Source organism: Pholcus phalangioides, unplaced genomic scaffold (assembly GCF_987345545.1).
Source record: "Pholcus phalangioides strain wild (caught in Gottingen) unplaced genomic scaffold, Ppha-v1.0 ptg000020l_1, whole genome shotgun sequence".
NCBI lineage: Eukaryota > Metazoa > Arthropoda > Arachnida > Araneae > Pholcidae > Pholcus > Pholcus phalangioides.
Genome location: NW_028301613.1, coordinates 5237345 through 5259649, shown reverse-complemented (window position 1 = coordinate 5259649; position 22305 = coordinate 5237345). Strand labels below are relative to the sequence as shown.

At 35.4% G+C, this 22305-nt stretch overlaps 1 protein-coding gene across 1 annotated transcript in view; it reads right to left on the bottom strand.

Annotated features, from left to right (window-relative positions):
• Pask (PAS domain containing serine/threonine kinase) overlaps window positions 1–22305 on the bottom strand; it is a 52933-nt gene that overhangs the window by 5739 nt on the left and 24889 nt on the right. Inside the window, exons 8-19 of the mRNA XM_089248483.1 lie at window positions 20924–21047; window positions 17757–17926; window positions 16313–16479; window positions 14285–15174; window positions 12381–12565; window positions 9824–9985; window positions 8032–8160; window positions 7779–7913; window positions 3185–3381; window positions 2941–3074; window positions 413–550; window positions 26–278 (exon numbers count right to left, since the gene is read on the bottom strand). Of these exons, the coding sequence (XP_089104609.1) occupies window positions 79–278; window positions 413–550; window positions 2941–3074; window positions 3185–3381; window positions 7779–7913; window positions 8032–8160; window positions 9824–9985; window positions 12381–12565; window positions 14285–15174; window positions 16313–16479; window positions 17757–17926; window positions 20924–21047 (2631 nt within the window). The 3' untranslated portion in view covers window positions 26–78. The remainder of the gene's footprint in view (window positions 1–25; window positions 279–412; window positions 551–2940; window positions 3075–3184; window positions 3382–7778; window positions 7914–8031; window positions 8161–9823; window positions 9986–12380; window positions 12566–14284; window positions 15175–16312; window positions 16480–17756; window positions 17927–20923; window positions 21048–22305) is intronic.

Sequence of the window (22305 nt, the reverse complement as noted above, 5' to 3'; positions counted from 1 at the left end):
GTCTTGTCAAAAAAAGGTAGCTTACCAATGCCCAAAGCAGAAAAGCATCGCCCTCCTTTGCACAAGGCAATTTCACTCTCAAGATACGCTCCCAAGCTCGCTGCCTTCTGAGAAATGCCTCCTGCAACTCGACTCCGAATTTGTGAGGTTTTCCAATGAATTTGAAGCATTATTCTTTGTGCTGCATTCTGTGTCACTCAACCAGACAGAATCGCTCGGCTTCCTGCACACCAGCTGGTAATCAATGTAGTATTTTGTTGGGTTGGCTTCTTCGGCACCTACAAAGACAGAAGCAAAGATTTTAAAACATCTAATAAAATTGATAGATAATTCATAACTGTAAAAACAAAATTCTTACATAAATAATGGCAACAGAACCAAGTTAAAAAATAAAGATTATGGGTGAACTTACTGCAGTGCACAATATCTTCAAACCTGTAGGTTGAAATATCTATCGGCTGGTTGATCCATAGATGTTCTTCCAGCTCTGGAAGAGTCATGCGTTTTGTTGGATCTGGATCTAACAGTCGCTGGATCAAGTGAGACAAGTCTGTAAATGAACATACATTTGAATGAAAAAAAGGCTTCATTGGAAATATGTTGAAATGCACGCTGAACACTCATTTCTATGTCTGTGTTTTAATAACTTTGTATCAATCTGATTATTTTTTAAGCTATAAATTTTCTATAAAGGGATCTATGAAAAATTCTGGTCTGAGGAACATGAAAGATCTTAGCCTGTGGTCCCAGCTGTAAGATGTAAGAGCTCCCCCAGGCTGTTTCTTAGATATTTTTAATTTTTCACAATTCACTCTCGTTAATCCGGCACATATCAGACTAGGATGTGCCAGATTACCGAAATCGCTGGATTACTGGAAGTAAATTGAAAAAGACCATTTAAATAGTATAAACCTCTGCACACAAACATGCACACAGACACGTTTCCCTCTTCTATGCTCGAAGAAAACTGGCCTAAAAGCACAGGATTAATGGACGCAGCAGATTATTATTGAGAGTCTTCTGTATTCATCATAAATCAATACAAGGAATCCGCTGAAAGTTTTCTCATTCTAGGAAAGGGGACATCAAAACTCCTAATTTATGAAGCCCAAAGGATATAAGAATGTGTTGAAACCTGACAATGTGTTTGCTGTAGTGTATGTCACACATGTGTTATTCTCAGAGAATAACATGCTACACATGTGTTATTCTCCGAGATGTGAAGTGGGATGTGTCTGGTCCCTCGATGTTCAATGTAATGTGTGTTCAGTATGGTGTCGCCAAGTGGAAGTCTGAAAAATTTAAGAATTTCGCTGGGATTTACTGCTCCGCATTGCAAGGTTTGTTGTTTGTTTCAGCTTGAAATTTTTTAAAGGAAGAATTTTGGGCTTACATTTTGTAAGTTTGACCTGGAAACGCTCTTTCAGTCAACAATCACTGAAAAGTCGTATAGGAGATCAAATCATAATTTCATAAAGCAAAGCCATCAGGATACTACTACATCCACGCACCTTGAAAACATCGCAATGAAAAACTTCAAGCGAATTAGTTTATTAGAACATGCTGTGCGCACCTAAAATGTATATGATAGTTTTAAGATGTTTGTTCAAAAATGGTGACATCTACCAAATTCTTTAGCAACTAATTAAAAGGTTAGTATTGCTCTTGTATATGTCACGATAAACGCCTGTAAGACCTAGGTTTTACCAAGGCAAGTTAATAAAAGCTTGAAATACACTTATAAAATTTTTTTTCATTAGGCATTTATCAAGTCAAAGCACATTTTTGATGAGTCAATTAACCATCATGAACTTATTACTTCCTGATGCTTATAAATTTAATTGATAACTATAATTATTTAATAATTACAATTAATAATTAACTAATGAACAAATTACCACCATAAAATCATTAGTTCCTGATGCTAACTAAGTAATATTTATCATTAAAAATTATTTGATTCAAAGCTCATACTGTTCAGAAGAAATTTATTTAATCTGAACAGCAAAAGCTCGTTTATAATGAAGGTTCATTAAATAGTTATAATTACAAATTAATTAATAATCACCAGAAACTAATACGTTTGTAATGGTCAACTGATTCACTAACTCCCATTTCAGGCTTTTACTGTCTGCGAGAATTTTAATTATTGAAAAAGTTTGCAAGCGTATTTTAAGCTTTCACCAACTCGCCTTCGCAAAACCTAGATTTTGCAAGTCTTCTGGCTTTTACCGTAACATATACATGTATTGAAGTGTGAATTTAAACACTGCTGGTCCGATTGCTTTCAATGATGGACAGACTTTATCAAATGGAAGACTGGCTAGCATTCATGCCTCAAAATTTGAAAACTTTCAGCTCAACTTCAAGCCCTTGTGATGCAAAGTGATTGGTTGCACAGATTGCGGCAATAAGTTCCAGAGCCCATAGGCACGCTTCATTGCGGAGCTTTAGCCCTTTTCATCTTTGTGTAAGAGCTCTTTTGAAGTCTCCATGATTTAGTATTTTTATTTTTTTTGGAGGGGTATTAATTATTCACTCTCTGAGTTTTTTGTTCCCGATAATTATTTTGCCTTCCTCAGTTGCAGGAAGACATTTTTTTAATTACAGCGTGATCGTCACATACTCCCAAGAGATCTGTACGATCTGTCAAGGGGATTTGTTTATGTTAGTAGATATTCATGCCCAAACTGGGATTTGCACCCAGACCCACACAGTCAGAGGCTAGCTCCCTAGCCACTCAACCACCAAGCAGCAAAATTATATCAACGTATCCACTTTTAAACAGTTGCTCATCGTCAAAATTGGTTCACCTGAGAGGAAAACATAAACATTTTCATTTCCAATAAAATATCAGAGAGAAAGAGTGACAGACAGATTTTCAAATCATGTTCAACTCAGAAAAATAACATGATTAATGGTACTGAATAACAGACATACCACTAGATAGACTGTCTGGGATTTTGAAATCTCCACGTAGAGTTTCGTCTATCTCAACAAAGGGATTTTCTCCACACATCAATGTATACAGTGTGACACCAAGAGCCCACATCTCCAATTCGGGTCCTTTGTATCTGTAAATGTAGATAATAATAGGTTCAATACTAACGTTTCGTTCCGGTATTTTTGACAAAAAATTTTGAAAAATTTAACATTGATAGGAATATGACACAAAAATACTCACTTTTCACCCTGAATCACTTCCGGGCTGCAGTATTCCATGGTTCCGCAGAAGGTCGAAAACGGTTCATCTCCCATAAAAGTAGCTGACCCGAAGTCAATTAGCTTAACATTGAACTGTTCATCTAATATCACGTTTTCATCTTTGATATCTCGATGGATTATGAACAGACTATGAAGATAGCTCACAGCAGAAACAATCTGTCAAGATATGCAAAAAACACCTTATTATTGGCTGGATATTGACACGATAAAATCAAAAGTCCCTATTGCCTTGGTGGAACCAATAGTTAACGGCAAAAATCATGTTAATCAATTAGCAAGAATATTGACTTGAAAACTTAGTCTGTGAGTTATTCTCATTTTTTTCACTTTTCAATGAAAGAAAATAATGTTCGATCAAGAATGAAAACAGGGATGGAAAATTAACAGCAACGGCCAAATAACTGGCAGGTAATTTGAAGATGAAAGTGAAAAAAAAGATCAACGTTAAGACCAGGGGTCTGTTCAGCTGAAATTTGGGTTTGAAATTTTAAATATTTCAAAAAATTCCAGATCTGAAAAAACACCATAAAATATTGTACGTGGATGACTGCTTGGTCTATTCCAACTGTATATACAGGGTTAACTAACTGAACTGGATGAAACATCACCTTTTGCAGAACCAGTCATTTAGCTATTTGACAACAGAAATGCAGCAATAATCAAATGTAGAGAAGGCGATATGCACCTTATTTATGGGGGCTGCAAACGACAATGCCATAGAAGCAATAAAACTTGGGATATTAGGAGAGATTTCCACATAAGGCGGTATCTGATAAGAGAATATTTCAACACTTGCACGAAGACATGACACAGGTCGAGCAAGGAGTGTGAGAATGGTAAATCAGATAGAGGCAATCTTTGATGTCATCAGAGGACCTTATCACCCGAATTAGTTTTGCAGCTGCAGATGTTCGTGAAATACCAGGAACTTTTCAAGTTGTACGCCAGAAGTCGTCAACCTTTGTCTAGTCACGAGCTCTGCCTGTACCCATCATCAACAAATCATCCTAATGACAAGTTTGACATGCGTATGCTTGAAATCAGTATGATTTTAATCTTTGAATGCAAGTTTTACAAGGGGCCATTGATCAAGTGCTCATGAGCACAAAATCAGACACAAGCATCAAGCACTCTGAGTGCTCACAAGCAAAAGGTTGATGATGCCTGGTGTACGCAATTCACTCCATTGCCGATGTGATGCCTGTATTGCAGCTGGTGGTCACTCATTTGAGCATTTGTTGTAAAGTTTCTGATAATAAAGATTCTTTATCCTTTATTATTCATATTTACTGTGTTCTTCATTTTGACCACACAGGCGTCCTTTCTCGGCTTGCCACTTGCTTTCCGATCCCAAATTGTATGGTGAAAGTTGTTTTGACGAGTTGTATCACCTCTTACAATTCTGACCATCAGTTTAGTTACATTCTGTATAATGTCACACCCAAATCAGATAAAAACTGATTTGGAGGTAAGGCTCTGGACAGAAAGGGCAATTCAGATGACAAACTGTGTATATTAATTTGCACTACAATAAAAAGAACAAAATCTACAGGACGCTGGTATATCAAAGAAATTTGTTTTCATGTGCTGAACCACTTCTCCAAACTTGTTTTTGTTTAGTTCAGTATCATTCTGCATGGTCAGACAGGACATGGCACCAGGTTCTGAGTTTAGTAACCGGTAGTATCTTGTTACTGTGCTGATGCACTGAGTTTGTAAATGTGTTCCTCCTTAATACAGGGGCAAGGTATTTCAGCTCAGAGTATATGGAAGATATACATTTGAGGTCCCCAACCAGTTCTGAGATTTTCTAAATACAAATACAACAGTCAAAATACCCAATGAGGTGCTTGAGAAAAAGATGCCCATAACAAACATGGATGTCCTACATTTCGAAAATACAGCAACACAATTAAAAATGTGATTAACAAACAATATATATACATGATAAAATATCATACAATGCCCATAAATTATACTTATGGGTGTCTTATTCTAAGTATGGATAGCTTCTCGATTTACCCCAACATGTTTATCGTATTTCTTTTGTAATGTGTCAATTGTGTTAGCATTTACTACCTCCAGGAGTGAGTTATTCCATTTATTAACAACAGGGTTGGGTTTCTGACGTCAAAAACTAACTGGTTTTTGACAACAAGCCTCAAAAACTGGTTTAAACTGTCAAAAATTGTCAAAAACCTAAATGAATGTTTTGAATAATATTTCGAACACAATATGTTGATAACATGAGGAGAAACTTATTTTTATATATCAAGTTTTATTTTTAAACACTAAATTATTATAATAATTAGAACAAAATATTGATTGTAATTTGAAATATTGATTATAATTTTGAATTTTTCAACATACAAAAGAGTCTAGAACAGATTATATGTAATTTTTTGGTCCATTTTATCTAAACTACTGATTACCTGTGTTCAATTTACTAAGTGAAATAGAGCTGTTTATTCAAAATACGTGTGATAGGGCATCAGCATTAGGTTTTTGGCTTCAGAAATCAACAAAAACTTATTTACTTATGTATTGAAACAGTCAAAAATTTATCAATGTTGTCAAATAGTTCTTTTTTTAATCTGATAGATATGTTAAATAACAAAAAAATAACTTAATTTTATGCAGATTAAAGTGTTTTATATTTTCAATTACTGTGTAGTTACTGAATAATAAAATATTTATTTCAATAGTTTAAATTTTCTGATCTGCTCAAAATTTTATTCCATATTGAAAATTCTCGAGCAGCATCCGTTAATTCACTAATTAAACTTATTTATTACCACCAAAAAATTTTATTGGCTTAGGTTGTATAAATACAGAGTTTTAAAGAGTATTTCCAATCAAAGCAGAGCTAGCTGCACTTGATATCCAAAGCATTGTTTTGCACGTTTAGATCCATCTCCAATTGGAAACCATTGCATTATAAATGAGAGTAAATATCCCATATAATAGTAAAATTTAGTCATTTTTACTATAGTTCTTAGAATAAGTTATAGGGCTTTCTTAAACATATCATATGGTCCAACAATTTAGTATTGTTTCAAGTATCAGTGATTATCTAGATAATTTAATAACAAAAAAAATCAATGTTACGTTTTTGGCGTAAAAGAACTTTTAAACACCTATATGTTATGAAAAGAGTACAGCAGATGGTTTATATCAATACACATATATAAGCAGTTGAAGAAATTTTGGAAGGTTGAGAATCTCATCTTGAACTGAAGAATATCGAATCATTCCATAGTTTTTCCCTTCAGCATTTATGCTATACTCTATTCAAATTGTATATTTTGCAAGAAAAAAAATACACATATCTTGTCCAAAATAATTCTGTAGATAGCAGAATATTATTTTACAATCATATTAAATATTTATTCTTTGTATAACGTAGTCACTTTAAACATTACATGCAATCAATGTGTGTATTTTCAATGGGAATTTTTAAATTGAAAAGCAATATTTGAGGTTTTTGACGCGACAGTTTAAACCGTCACAAACCTGCCAACCCTTATTAACAACCCTATTAGAGAAAAATTCTCTGCAATGCCATAATGTAGAATTGCCTCTTACCAATCAATACTGGTGTCCCCTTGTGAAAGCAGTCGATTGTGTACTACTAATTCATGGTCCATCCTAACCATCACGTTGAAAATTTTGAACATTTCGATCACATCTTTCCGATTTTTTTCCCTTTAACTTCTGCATTTTTTTCTCTTTTCTCCCTCATTTGGCAAGAAAAATTTTGAAATTATATGTACAGCAAATGGGCGGCTGAAAGAGGAGGGAAAGAATAGAAGAATGGAAAACATGCTTCACTAAACTTTTTTCCTCTCCCTTCATTACCAATACACAGTAAAACCTCTCCTTTGCAGACAATGGTGGGACAAAAAACTTTGTCAGTGAAAGAGGGGTTTGAAAAGTATACTTTTATTATATGGGGGAAATTATTATTTGTTCGTAAAAGAAGGGGGGGGGTGACCACATCTCAGGGGTGTCCGTTAAGAGGGGATTTACTGTATTAACAATAATACTATTTTCAAGATTTTGTACCTCAACTATCCCAAAATGGTCTCTCTGGGAGGTCAGCAGTCATGTGAGTACCTCAACTATACATCATTCAAATTTGTTGCCGAAAACCATAAAGAAATTAGAGTGGACTTACACTACATTAATTCATAGCCACTTTATCAATCTCTTAACAGAACTTTTCCCACAATTGCATTAGAACAAATTGCAGATTTTGCATTAATGAAACCATAAAAATTTTATTATTTCATTTCTTTTGTACAAAATTTGATTGTTCCACTTTTATTACTTACTTTTCACAAAAACAAGACCTTATAAGAAAAGTCTGAACAGACTCCCTCCCTTCTAGAAGGGAGAGGACATATGTAGAAGTTTCTTTCCCACTACATAAGATATTCTTGAAAATTATCTAAAGACACAAGATAGGTTCAATTCACATGCACAGAGACAGCACCCTATAATCAGTAATTCTCTAAAATTTGTGAATAAAAGACAAACAGGACATCACTGACCTGTCTGAATATATAGCTCGCAAGAGCCTCATCCAATTTTGGGACACGATCGATGAACTCAAATAGATCCATACCCGCTCCATGTTTCTCCATCACCATCTGTACATACTCTTCATTTTCGTAAACATCCAAAACCTTGAGTCCAAAATGGGAAAGAAAAATCAACACGAATCATTTACAAATATCATTTGGAAGTCATATTAAGCCTGTCGAATACCGGCAGTCAGCATACAAAATGAAAGACCGTACATACCTTAACAATATTGGGATGTGAAATCATTATCAAAAGACTGACTTCAAGAGGCACACGTTGGTCCAGAGTCGTGTCGTGAATCCATAACTCTTTATAAACTTTTGCTTTTCGGATAAACTTAGTAACTACCTGCAATAATAATGAATTTTTGTTACATGAGTTGAAAGCTAGTTTCATTGGAACAAACAAGGCTCTCGTGGCCATCATTTAATGAATAGTTCATGGTTTTCAGGTTGTTAGGCAGACATGGTTGAAATTTTTTTTTTTTTGCCATTTTGTTTTCATGAGTGGCAACCTTTTTCAGGAAAGTCTGGCATGGCGAGAAAGAAGCTTCTTCTTACATCCTCTCTCTGCGTGAGTTGCGCTTTCTTTCAAACTGAGCACAACTCCAGTCTATCGCCATGGGCAATTTACTACCAATTGAGTTGTGAAGGAAGTGTGAGTGTGTGCCTTTAAGCAATTTTTGGTCTACAGTTATAAAGATGATGAAAATACCTTCATTTTGTCTAGAGTCCATGGTAACAACATCAACCAATAAGAAAAACTCTTGTTTGGCTGACCAATTCTGACGAAGCAGTGCAACTCAAGCAGGGAGAGGACATAAATAGAAGTTTCTTTCCCACCACATCAGATATTCTTGAAAATGATCGCTACTCATGTGAATGAACTGTAGAAAAATAAAAACTTTCGATCCCATTAGCCTAACAACTTGAAAACTATGAATTGAGAGAACCCTTTGTCATGCTCTGCTGTTCACACAATGTACAAAAAACTGGATACTAAGCCGAGATGAATTTTGGAAAGCAAATCCACATGCCTCTGCAGGGGAATAGAGCTACCGCCCCCCCTCACAGTCTGAATGAGTGCTCTATCATTAAGCTACAGAGGACTGACATTTTCTTCTCTCAGAAGAACCAATTTCATTCCACCAGTCCAGGTAAGTACTTTACCATCAGGCCACAGAGAACTGACATTTTTTTCTGTTAGAGCTTTGTTCTTCATATATATATAGATACGCTGAACAGGACTAGGAATGGGCAGCCTCTTAACTCAGTCTATAGGTCTTACAACAATAACCCTCAGATGGATACATATGCATACAGAACATACATTTATGCTCTAAGATATATATATACTTTTACATACTTTTTACAGCTGCAGACCGGTGAAAGTAGTTGAACTCAATTTTTCAGACCAGCAGGAATGTGATAAATAATTTGTGGGCCAACAAAAAGTAAACATAATTTGCAGACTGCTGATAGCTGAGACAGAGATAAAAACCAATATAGCGACGGTATAATATTTATAACAAATCTAAAATTATGTAGCAGCTAAGTGAATTGGTCTAAATGTTTTGCTGATTGGCAGGAAATTCTCATGGACCAGCGGTTGAAGAACAAAGCTCTAACAGAAGAAAATGTCAGTTCTCTGTGGCCTGACGGTAAAGTACTTACCTGGACTGTGAGGGAGACTGGTGGAATGAAATTGGTTGTTTGAAATTAAATTAACATGTCTTCCAAAAACATTTCCCAATCAATTCTAAGATAATTTCAAAATGAACATGTCAGCCTCGCTATATTGCATCATAACCATTTCATATGCATGAGGGCTAATCACAAGGTGACTAATAAGAGATATAGATATATTTTGAGTGAACATTTGTACCTCCATTTAAAAATACACCCATTAATTATTACAAACTTTTCTAGACTCGACCCTTTTTAAGAGAACCATGAACGTCGCGTATACTGAGCAGATGCATGTATGTGATAAGAAGAGAATATATACTTACCAGTAGTCCATCACTGTTGCGATAGGCTTTCTTCACACAGCCGAAGGCACCTTTACCAATCTGCTGGAGTACGGTGTACTTTTCCAAGTAATTCCCTTTCGTTAACGAGACATCTGAAACCTCAATGGAGCTGGTACTACTGAACTGACTGCTATAACTTTCCTAAAAGGAAGGAAACACATTAAAATAATACTGCCAAAAACAAAGATTAATGCTTTCTTTTTGACAAATTATCAAAAATACTGATGTAATTCGCAGAAACAAAGTACAGGCTAAGTCAAAATGAATGCCGGGATCTCAAAGCTTTACTACGTGAAATGTAATTAATATATTGATTCAAAAGATAACACTGTAAAAGGTAATGTACACAAGTTACAAATGACAGTTTGTAATTTTATATTTAAAAAAAAATATATATATATATATATAATTTTTTTGTGGGGTTTCCTAAAGGGTTGCGTGTATGTGCCTCCAAGTCCACCGACCATGACTGATTTGAAAGAGCCCATATCACAGCTGCTATCACCAGCATCGATACAGACATGCTACACAAGGTTTGGCAAGAACTGTATTACAGACTTAATGTATGCTGTGTAACAAAAGGAGCACACAAGGGCGTAGCCAGGGGGGGGGGACTTGGGGGTCTGGTCCCCCCCCCCCCCCGAAATGTGAGAAAATGACCGAAAAAAGGGAAAAAGATGGCCAAATCCATTGTTCTGTCACTTTGGTCCCCCCCCCCGAAATGAAAGTGCCCCCCCCCCCCGAACGAAATTTCTGGCTACGCCCCTGGGAGCACATATTGAACATTTGTCAGGACTACACTCAAAACTTGATTATAGTAGTTCTACACGTACGTATCTTTTGAATAAATTACATTAATTACATTTCGCGTAATAAAGCTTTGAAATCCCAGCATTCATTTTGACTTACCCTGTATATAAAAAAAATGAAATACACCCAAACTCGGTTATAACACAACATTAAAGATTCCATGAAATTTTGTCCTTGAAACTGAGGTTGATGTTTTCAAAATCTGTTCCAAGTTTGTAAAACTGAGCATAAACTGTATCAAGCTTAATTGCTACTCCGTGGTTCATACTATTTGAAAGTGAAAAAAATTCAAGGACTATTCAAGCACTTTTCCAGGCAAAATTCAAAAATTCAGGGATTATTCAAGCACTTTTACAGGCAAGATTAAAAAATTCAAAGACTATTCAAGAAATTTCCAGGCAAAATTCAAGGACTATTCAAGCACTTTTACAGGAAAAATTCAAAAATTCAAGGACATTCGTGGACATGGTCGATATAAAAATCATGATTTTTCAAAAAATGAAATGGATTTTTTTTATTTATATTCCACATTTATTCATTTTGATTGAGTTTGAAATGCTAATTTATTAAAGATAAATAATTTTTAAAATAATTCTAATTCCAGCTAGTAGACAATATTAAGTTCTAGAGGTCTTGCTTTGCAAAAAAAAGAAAAAAACATTCTGGTTTTATCAAAGGGCATTCAGCAGAAATATCATGTTTGAAACACTATTGAAATGTGCTTTCAATAAAAATAGCAGAAAGCACATGTGGTCATATATATAGGGTGATCATATGGTCCATATTTCCAAGAATATTCCCGTATTTTTATATAAATTTTGGCCATCATAACCTTTCACAAAAAAATGTATCGTTATTTTTCGAATTTTAAACAAAGCCATTTAAATTTTTATTCTTTACTGAAATTAATTATTAAAATTTCTTATTTTTCCAACTCTATAAATTATATTACAATAATTATGATTATAAATTTGTATTTTCTTTTCGAATATTTGTCATATTAAAAAAATTTTTCCCCATAGAATTCATTTAAATCTATACTGTTTCCCCACAATGGTGCTTCATTTTCTGTCTTTGGTGATATTTTTGGCAATTTTAATAATAACTGGCAACTTGCTTACCTTTAGCATAATTTTTGGTGGCAATTGGCAATTTTGCCATATTTTATCAAAGAAATATGGTCAACAATTAAGTTACAGACATGCATTAATATACAGGATGTTTCAAAAAGAATCATCCAATTTAAAAAATCATAACTATTCAGCTTTTAATTCGTTTTGGTTAAATGATGTATAGGTAGAAAGATGGAAATCTCGAATTTCATGCAGTTGCCGACAGGTAGTGCTAATGCTCTTCCTTAGGCTGTCACTTCAGTGTTTGTCAAGATGGCAACTGCACAACAGCAATCGTTTTGTGTTCGAAGATTCGAGAAGTGTGAGTCCGTAACAACTGTTTGTGCCTTTTGTCGACAATACTCTGGTGTTGAACTTCCGGGAAAATGATTTAGGCGGGGAAACAAAAATTTTTGGAAAAAATTCACACACACGAAAAAAATTTATAAGCACTTGAAAATGGTTATTATTTTTTTAAGGATGACAATGATTTTTCAGGGACTTTTAAAGACTCAAAAACTAACTTTTTTTTCAAGGACTGTACGAACCCTGTACTCTTTTTTTTTCACGATTTGAAAGACATGTAAAAGTCAATGAATAAACAAAAGACTCACGTTCAAAGCAGAGTTGCCAGCAGATTCAATTGTTTGACTCAAAGCACTGTTATGACTAGATGCAAGAGTAAGACTGCGATAAGAACGAGTGTAGTCACCAGTTTCCTCTGGATCGCGCATCACCCACAAGCAGTACAGAAGTGAACTATCTTCCAGTTCTACTTTGCGGATGTGATAAACAATTGCTGTAATAAATGAAAAAAGAAACTATTTTCACTCAACTTCCATTTAACATACTGAAAAAAGATCCAGAGTTTGTTTGAAAAACCTAATAGAAGCAAAACAAAGACATCCACTAATACATTTTACATTAAGACTGTTTCAGTATAACAGTCATCTTCAACCTGTCGCTTGCGAGTGCCAAAGTACTCACTAAAGCAGAGGCAGATTTATGATTTTGTTACTTGTGGGCTAAACAAAAAGTTTGCTGCCTTCTTCAAGTTCTAGTCTAATTTTCTTTGTTACCCTTTTGTCAAATTTGCTGCCCATTCAAGATTGCCAGCCTGGGCTGTAGCCTGCTTGACTGTAAAAGCGGCATTGCCACTCATTGCGAGAAACAACCCCACACCACAGAGCAATTTTGTAAAGGTGTTAGATATGTATACAAAATTCATAATACCAGTTAAGTTAGTTAAACAACCGAGTGATGTGATAGCATGCTTGTCTTCCACCGTAAAGGTTACCATCAGCATCCATGAGTTTCAATCTGGGAAAGAACATCACAAACAAGTTCTTTACCATTGAGCCTGGGGTGACCACCAATAGATGGCATCCTCATTTCCCACCCACTGGTTGCAAAATTGCTGTATGGCGATATGACCGGAGTTGGTGTGCGTTAAAGAAGTTGGTCAGTTTGTTTCGAGTGATATCTTGTCTATAAAGTCTGTCCATTTTAATGTCTACTAAAATTTGTTACCTTTCTCTTGGAATAAACCCACATCAACCACCTCACAAAAATCTGAAGGTTGCGTGTGCACATCCCATCTGTTCATCATTTTTGTGAGATAGTTGAGGTGGGTTTATCTAAGAGAAGTAGATACCAATTATTAGACATTACAACGGACAGAATTTGTTTATAACACACATCAAGACATCACATGATCCCTCAGATTAACTAACTGCCACTGCGAGCACATAAAAATATCACATCAGACTACTTGTTTCGGCACATGATAGCCAGGGTTAAGTTTCTTCCGGAAACTTTTGTCAAACTCATTTCAATGCATGTTCCTTTTCACTATGATGCATTTATAATTTTTTTCCCTAGCATTTTATGCAGGAAGGTCAAAAACAACATTCTTTTTGAAAGCTAATTTTAAATGGACACAATATTTCATGCGCTATACTGGGTATTGAATCCCGACCTATACAGGGTTTTCTCATAAATATACCTTTAAGGAAGAGAACATCAAAAGGATTTACAATTGCATAGGAACCCATGACCAGAAACGTGATTGTACGTCACAATATGATTTTCCCTCCTTTTTTTCTGCCAGCTCCCTGTTTGTATAATTTTCCTACAGCAACTACCGTTCGGATCAGGAAAAAATCATGTATTTTCCCTCCAGCACTGTCATGAACAACGCCTCCTAACAACGTACAATGACCTTTCTGGTCACGGGTTCTTATGCAATGCTCAATCTTTTTGATGTTCTCTACCCCCCCCCCCCCCATTAAAGTTTGTACCTGTATTTATGACACACCCTGTACACCCATAGGTTAGTGTGATAATCACTAGTCAGTACAAGATGCATATCCATCTTTCATAAAGAATAATCGCCCTCCACCTTTCTTCTCCCCAGCACAAGAAAACTAAATATTTGCAAAATAATCAAAAGGTTAAAACTAACAAAACTAACAGACTTATCGAAAAAATGTAAATAGCAGGACAATCTTGGCCTTACCTAAATTTGAGCCATCACTGTGTTTGCCAACACCGAAATAATAACCTTCTGGAATACTGTTCACTGATTCTTCATCGTGAGCTTTCGTGGGAGTTAGAGCAATTTGGCGATGTGGGATACTGCTGCCACCCTTGGGTGTAGATGCAGTACCAGAATCCACTGAAGGCAAAAGGCTGTCGGCATCTAGTTCGGTTTCAGTCAGTGAAATGGCACACTTTCCGGGGGTTTCTATGAGAATCTCGCTGTATTCAAATGGTTTTATGGCAGCTGCCGCAATATCAGGACATGGCACATCACTATCGGGCATTGGGAATACGACTTGAGGATCAATCGGTTTAGGATCTATAACCAGATGAGAAATGCTCGGAGTGGCTGTAACAATTTTTGATTCAGCTTCTCTAATAAGGCATGAACTTCCACCTCTGTCCTCAAAGTCAGATAAGCTCAAATTACTGACAGTGTCCGAACTACCTTTCCGTAGCTTCTGGGGTTTGCTGAGCTCGCCACTTTTTATTTCATGCTCCACTTTCTGGGTTTCTTGAACAACGTTGGCATTAACATCAGATTCTGTGATGCTGTTGGTGCAGGAATGCAAAGTGTCTTGGGATTCACTGAAAGAGAGCTGGCGCAGACTCTCTATACATTGAGAGGAGGAGTCCGACTGTTCCTTAACTGGTGATGATGATCTGGCTTCTGCAGTGTCAACGGGGGAACACCCAACAAGAGCTCCATTAATCACTGAAAAATTGTGCTGCATGTCAGCAAAAGATGAAGATGGCTCGCCAAATACATTGCACTTGTTTGGTGAAGGACTCAAATTAAGACGATTTATTTCATCCATGGCGCTATCAACCATGAGTTCAATGCATTTTCCCAGAGGATTCATAGGCCTATGATGGAATAATAGAAAAATTGTCACTAGAATGCTATACACACTTTAAATTTTCAAAGACTGGCTGAAGCATTTGATTTTTGAAAAGTGATTTTTGAAAGAGAAAGGGATTTCTTATAAATTATAAATGAAAGTAAACATTTGGGGAAATGTCACTGCGTTAGCCATTGCCAATTCGTGCAAAATTGCTAATCATCGCCCAACAGTTGGTTGAATCACCTGAAATTACTATACTGAAATCAAATCAGGTCAAAAAAAAAACTGCCATTGGGTTCAAAAGAGGGACTTGCAAACTTAACTGGAAGTATAGTCATTACAGGTAAGAGTTATCTCTTGCTTTATTGTAGAGAGATCAAACTGACACTGGCTATTTGGCAAATTTGTTTTCTTTACCCTGACGAAATTAAACATTTCTTTGTGATTTGACACAATGTGCAAATATTTGAGGGAGAAAAAACACAAGCACAACATTCAGAATTTTTCTAGAGATGAGTCTTGCATGAGAACATTTTTTCTCTCCACAAGTTTGAATTTTTTTGCCATAACAGTAAAAATTCAGGGGAGACAAAATTTTTCAGGAGTTCAGGAGATGAACTCCTGAGACGTGGCACTGGCAGTGAATCAAAATATTTGATGGCAGTTACGACAGCTGAAATGTCGATGTAATTGATAAGTTTTTCCATTATCATCAATTTAAAGAGAATTAGTTCCCGGGTGCAAAAACACCCCATTGTCGGTATTAGCTCACTTTCTTCTTAACGTTTCACAACTCCAGTGGTTGGCATCAAATGTCTATGCGGCACTACCAAATTAGAAGATTTGTTACTATAGCTGCGAGTTTAACCAGCTGAGCAAAATAACCAATCGGACAACTCAGTGTACCACTCTATATCCTTCTAGACTCACAAATGACATTCATGTCTATAATGGCCAATAAGGGCAAAGCAGAAATAAAAAACATAACCGCATGCTGCGATAGTTTGATTTGTCAAGCTGTTGAAAAATCTTACAGTTGTAGCTAGAAACATATATTTTAATACGGTATCCAGTAATGCAACTTCACTTCCAGATGATGCAAATAATTAGCATTAGGAAATTAGTTCAATCAAAATATTTGTACATATAAATACAGATACCTAGGTGGGTCAGTACTCATTGAATCAGCAGTAGTTCTTCCATCTGATGCATAGCCACAATGAGCATTCGAGTCATCTTCATCATCATCGAGGGGAGGCAGAGGCATGGAATCGGTATCCAGGAATTCCAAGTCGTCATAAAAACTTGGTATTAAAGTCGTTATGTTCTGGAAATGATGGAACACATATAAACTCTTATGAAATTTAATCCTAAGGAAAATGAACACAAAAGAAAATTATTTGTCTTATAGGATTTATTTATCTCAGGAAACTTATTTTTATCTCCAAAAGTAAGGGAGGGTCATCTGAAAAATACAGTATTTCAAATAAGTTTAATCCTTCAACTGTTACAATTCCTTCATCTATTAGCAATTAGTGAGGCAGATTTCTTTATAAGCCAGGCAACTTCCTATTTTTGACATTTTGATGAGGCCTGCAGGCTGCTATGCTACATTGCACAGGTGCATTGGTGTATGCAAAAGGGGGAGGTTTGGGGTTCTACCCCTCCCCCTTTCAAGCCGAGATTATAGTGTTATTTTGCAGGAAAAAACTTAAACCCCCCTCCCCCTGAGAAGAAAAAAAAATTGAACCCCCCCCCCCCTTCTGTGTACGCCTATGCACAGGTACGAAGAGAACTCTGCAGGTCATACGTTGAGGACTCCTGTTATAGGCGATCGAAAAAAATTACCGCTCCTATCAGTTTAGTGAGGATTTAAAGTATGACATTCTTTGTGTATTTGTTTTAGAATGTCTAGACTCAATTCAAGCAGACATCATTGCCTTTTTTCCAAGCCATGCTATAACTGAGACCATTTTCAATGCATGTCCAAATATTAGCAATTTAGCAATGAGACTATGTCCAGTTTTTAGTGGATATGGCCAATGTAATTCTGTTGTCCTTTCGTTTTCTAAAATTCTCGTTTTTACCACTTTTTTAAATAAAGAAATTTTTCAATCATAAATTTGATTGTCATATTGCAAATTTTATATATGTAATGGGGCTTAAGGGGCGCTTAGGACGCCTTAGAAACTTTTTGAAGTTCCCCTCAAGATTTTATGGAAGTACAATGGTGTATGCCCCCCCCCCCCCATGCATATGAAGAGAAGTCCAGCAACATAGGCCAAGATAGACATGAAAAGGCTGTGGGAGTGGTGATGATGATGATGCTAATTCCCATATATGTATATACCGACAGACCAGAGACGACCCAGGCTCTGTCCCTCCCGGGATATAAGCATATATGTATATACCGGCTCTATCATTGTCTGTTGGCTATTTGTTTCAGAATGTCAAAACTCAGATTAAAGTTGACATTCTACAATGCAGTAAAATATCTTTTAATTGGCCTTTGAAATAAGACTGCAAAAAAAAAAAAAAATCAAGGATGAACACTGCATGTTTATGAATACGTACTTGTTGATCAAATCACTGAGGTGAACTTACCTTTCCCACCAATTGCTCTTGAGTGTATCCAAATAGCATCAGTGAGAAGTTAGAATTGCAGCTGTGGATGGTGCCATCGGGAAGAACAGTGATGAGACCACTGGCACTAGTAAATACCCAAATGGTACCATGGAAATACGTATTGGAACAAATACCAGATTTTGTGTTTTCTAAGAAATTAAGGAAGAAAAAGGTTAAAAGTCTGAAAAAGTTAAACTTAAAATTGACGACAGTTTCACAAGTAAATCTTCATACACTTTAACTCGTGTGTACGTGAGATGCTTCAAAAACTTCACACGAAAACTTTGAGGGAAAGTAGATAACAGCAAACTGATACATATTCATGCAGGAAATCATGGCTGGAAATTTAATGTACAGTTAGTCAGCATCAAAGGTTGATGAAAGGAGCATTTTTGATCACGGAAGGACAATAAAAGTGATGGTGTGAGAAACACCCATTGTCTATGATGTTGATGGGCAAACCACAACCTGCAGTATATTTCAAAATAATAGTATAGAAATTTTCAGTTTGTTGTTTTAAAAAAATTCATTTAAGGGGATGTTCTTTTTTTTTTTTTTTTGCATATGGCATAGCTGCCAAGTCTCCCGAATTTTAGGTTCATCCCTGGACCTCCCGAAAAGTTCTTAAATCTCCCGAATTTTTACGAAAATCACAAAAAATTCCTAATTGTCCCTAAAAATTCTCTACTTCATTTAAGGAAATCCCCAATTATGAAAACAATCCCTAAGGAATTTCTTGTGGGGCATAAAGCCTCTTTTATTTTCTCCTTTCGAAATGACGTCAAACGTCGTAAATGGGGAAATTACCCATTTTACATTCCCTCTGATTTTTGAATTTTCTTTCATCAAACGTTCCAGAAAAGGGCCGACTTTTCCTTTTTGTACAAGTTGTGTTACAGACATAAACATCGGTCATGGAAAGACTGCCATCATCACTCATGTGAAATGAAAAAAAAACATTAAGCAAGTGTCACAAAAAGTCAGTATTCTTCAAAAATTGACGCTTTTTTTTCCTTCATCTTCCAATGATTTTGGGGTCATTCACGCAGAATGTTTGTTCACAGCGTTTCTAATTGAACACAATATTTATTTTTTTAGATCACTATTTTGAAGTTTGGCCTCCAATTTCACTAGTTTTGCATATGGATTTTATTCCCTATGCTTCAACTTTTATGTGCGGAAAATCCATATTTTATTTGGAAAAATCCCTTTCGTATTTACTAGGGAGTGGTTTTAGCATAAAATACGGGGTCGCGCGAAAATCTCCCGAATTTTCATTTTCAAAAGTTGGCAGCTATGATATGGAAAATATAGTTGTAATTAAATAGAAATTGATTTAGAAACTTTTGCATATGCAAAAAAGGGAACACATATGCAATAAATATGCATCAAGTTACCAAAGTATGCTTATTTTTTTACAGCTGTAAAGAATAAACCATTGTCTCTCACTTGCAATGAAACAGTAGACAACGCATACCACCACTTCATTTCTAAGCATAAAATTTGCAATTATGAATTAATGTCCGAATATGTCTGGCCTGACAAAATGTTTCCTTTTTGTTTTTCGGCCAGCTCCTAAAAAAGTTTGCCCATCACTGGTCTATGAAATGCAACTCACAGCATCTATCACCACTGTCGTTACTAGCAATGATTTTAAGGCATTATACTTATACTTATTTTATAGAGCATGATTTACATTGTAGTGTCCAAATTCTCAAGGCAGCTGATCAAGAGTAGTAGTTAGTTCTTCAGTACAGTTTTCGATACAAGACATATTTTAGGGGCAATGGAGGTTTCATACACCCTGGCTTTGAAAGTCCTCACAAAAAAGGAGAGACTCACTTGACCACCTAGACTGCTAACACTTGAAATGGCCTTTCACCTATTCTTTTCTGCAGGAATGTGATACCTTTTGGTGTTCTTGAGTTCTGGTTATTTTTGAAACACTTAGCATATCCAAACTCAATTTGTTATATCATTTGTAGTCATTTAATGTAGTTTATGATATAATTATATGTTATGGTAAATATGATAAATGTAACATAATGACCAGTTATTATGCATACTTACAATTGTCATTGGTGAATGATAAATTTCTCTAAATTAATCACTTTTAATGACGATTATGCGTAGTACCCAAGCGTCATTGGTAAATTTGATAAGTACTAGAAATATCCCTTTCACTGGCGATTATGCTTAATAACTAAGTGACGCATTGTCTGTAAACATGATATATCGTACTAAATGATATACTATAAATCATCATTCATACATGTATGGTATCATTATATCGAGGTACGATCATAAAATTTGCTATCATTACATCGACTATATTTATAACACATACCAGACTCAATTGGAATTTTTTTTCATATTCATCAAATTCCCACAAATTCACTAATTACACTAGGGTATTATGTATAATCTCAGATAAAGGTGATGAATTGCAAGTATTTATAAAATTTACCAATGACACTTGGTTATCATGCATAATTGCCAGTAAAAGTGGCTTTTAATTATTTATCAAATTTCACCACAGGCACTTGAGTATTATGCATATTCGCTGGTAAAAGTGATAAATTTATCAAACTTAGCAAGATGTTTGGTAAGTATGTATAATAACCGATTTATCACATTTACCATAATATATATATATATTATAATAGATCAGGACTTAACAAATCTCAGATGCCAGGATGTCATAAAAAGAATGGCATTGGTACTTAATATTTTCTGGGTGTGATCGCTAAATAGTAGTCTGAAGACAACACAAATTTTGTGGACTTTATACCAGCATGTCTCTCAACTTGGAAAGGGATCACAGAGTCCCAGAAAAGTAGAAAAATAAGATTATTTTGGACAAGGCAACTTTTGCTTCTTGTATTCTGGGAATTTTGATGGTGATTGGTCTAAGCGTGTAAACATATATGTGGGGGAACATAAACACAAATACACTCATATGAATGAAAAACTATGTTTCAAGGTAAAACAAATTAATTCTGGAAATTTGAACAGGAGGACAAAAAAGTGAATTCTTTAATACGTAGGAGGGTACATAAAATGACATCAAAAAGGAGGATGTCTGGTAACCCAAATTGAAATGATCAAAGTTTTTTAACTGGAAGATATACATGTAAGCTTATTACCATTACTCGAAGCTTCCATATTGCTTTCTTGATTCTTCAAATTTGGCTGGGACTTTATGAGTATGCTCAAAGGAAAACTGGTTCCATCTTTGGTGCGTCCCGTAGCACACTGTTTTCGAATTTCCTGAAAAAAATAAAAAGGTATTTCATCTATGAAACCAGTGAGAAATTTAACAGACAAATCAGTAACTTTGCAAACATCAATGATGCTTTTCGAGGAGTTGCATACTTAAAACAGCAACAACACTGCGAAATAATGTTTATGAAAAAACTTTGACACAGCTTCAAAGCAAATGGTGATTGAAAATTGCCTCCATATCCGTTCAATGCATATACAGTACACACTGCTTAATTTGATCACTTCGGGACTAGAGGTTTCCGATAACTAAAACTGAGTGATAATTATATCCAAAAATAATCCTGGTTGTAAGTATGATGACCATGTGTCCCACTTGGTAGAACGGAACACTCAATAATGGGAAAACTCCATTCCCCATAATTAATTTCAACACGTCAAATCGTGCTTTTTTTCATGTTGTTGTATAACAGGATTGTTTTTTCCCCTTTAAGCTAAAATTCTTTTTTTTTCTAATTGTGAGGAGTTAGAATGGAACTGTCTAATGTGTATTCAAATTACGATACTTTTTTGTACTGTACAGTATGCTTTTTAGGTCCCCAAAGCAGAATATGCTGATATCTGCGATGTATGGTGTAGAACAATCAGCGCTATTGTAGAACAATCTGGAAGAATTTTAAGGAAACTAGAAAAACACTATTATGGAAATTTTTACAGCAGAACATTTTCAGTCAGCCGAGGGCTCATTGCAGAACAATGAAAAACATTCTGCTTTGAGGTTTAGATCCTTATTAAAGTCTTTCAGCCGAGGAACTGTGAATGTGGTCAGATGAATGGGGGCTTATTTTTATTTTTTACACCTTACACATGTCTTCACTCTGGTACAGGGATCATAGCAATTATTATATGTCCTGATTAGAACGATACAAACTGATTATGGAAATTTTTTTCAACAAGAGAGGGGACACCTTCTGACCTCCTGAATAGTCTTGCTGGTTAATAATGATAACTTACTGAGAAAAAATTAGTCTGGTTCAACCTTAGCTTAAAAATATGAAAAAAAAGAGAAAACTTTCGGAAACAAAAATTCATAACGCAAACTAAAGTCTTGATAACTATAAATAAATTGTTCTCCCACGTAATGATATTGGTCTGTTCCATACTTTACGAAAGTGATCGCAATACCCAGAAATAACATTATCAGTAATTCTAACACGACACGTCTACTATATAATTATAAATATCAGAGGATACTGGGCCTTTTTAAACTGATGTATATTCAATCACCCAGAAATTTCAATTTACT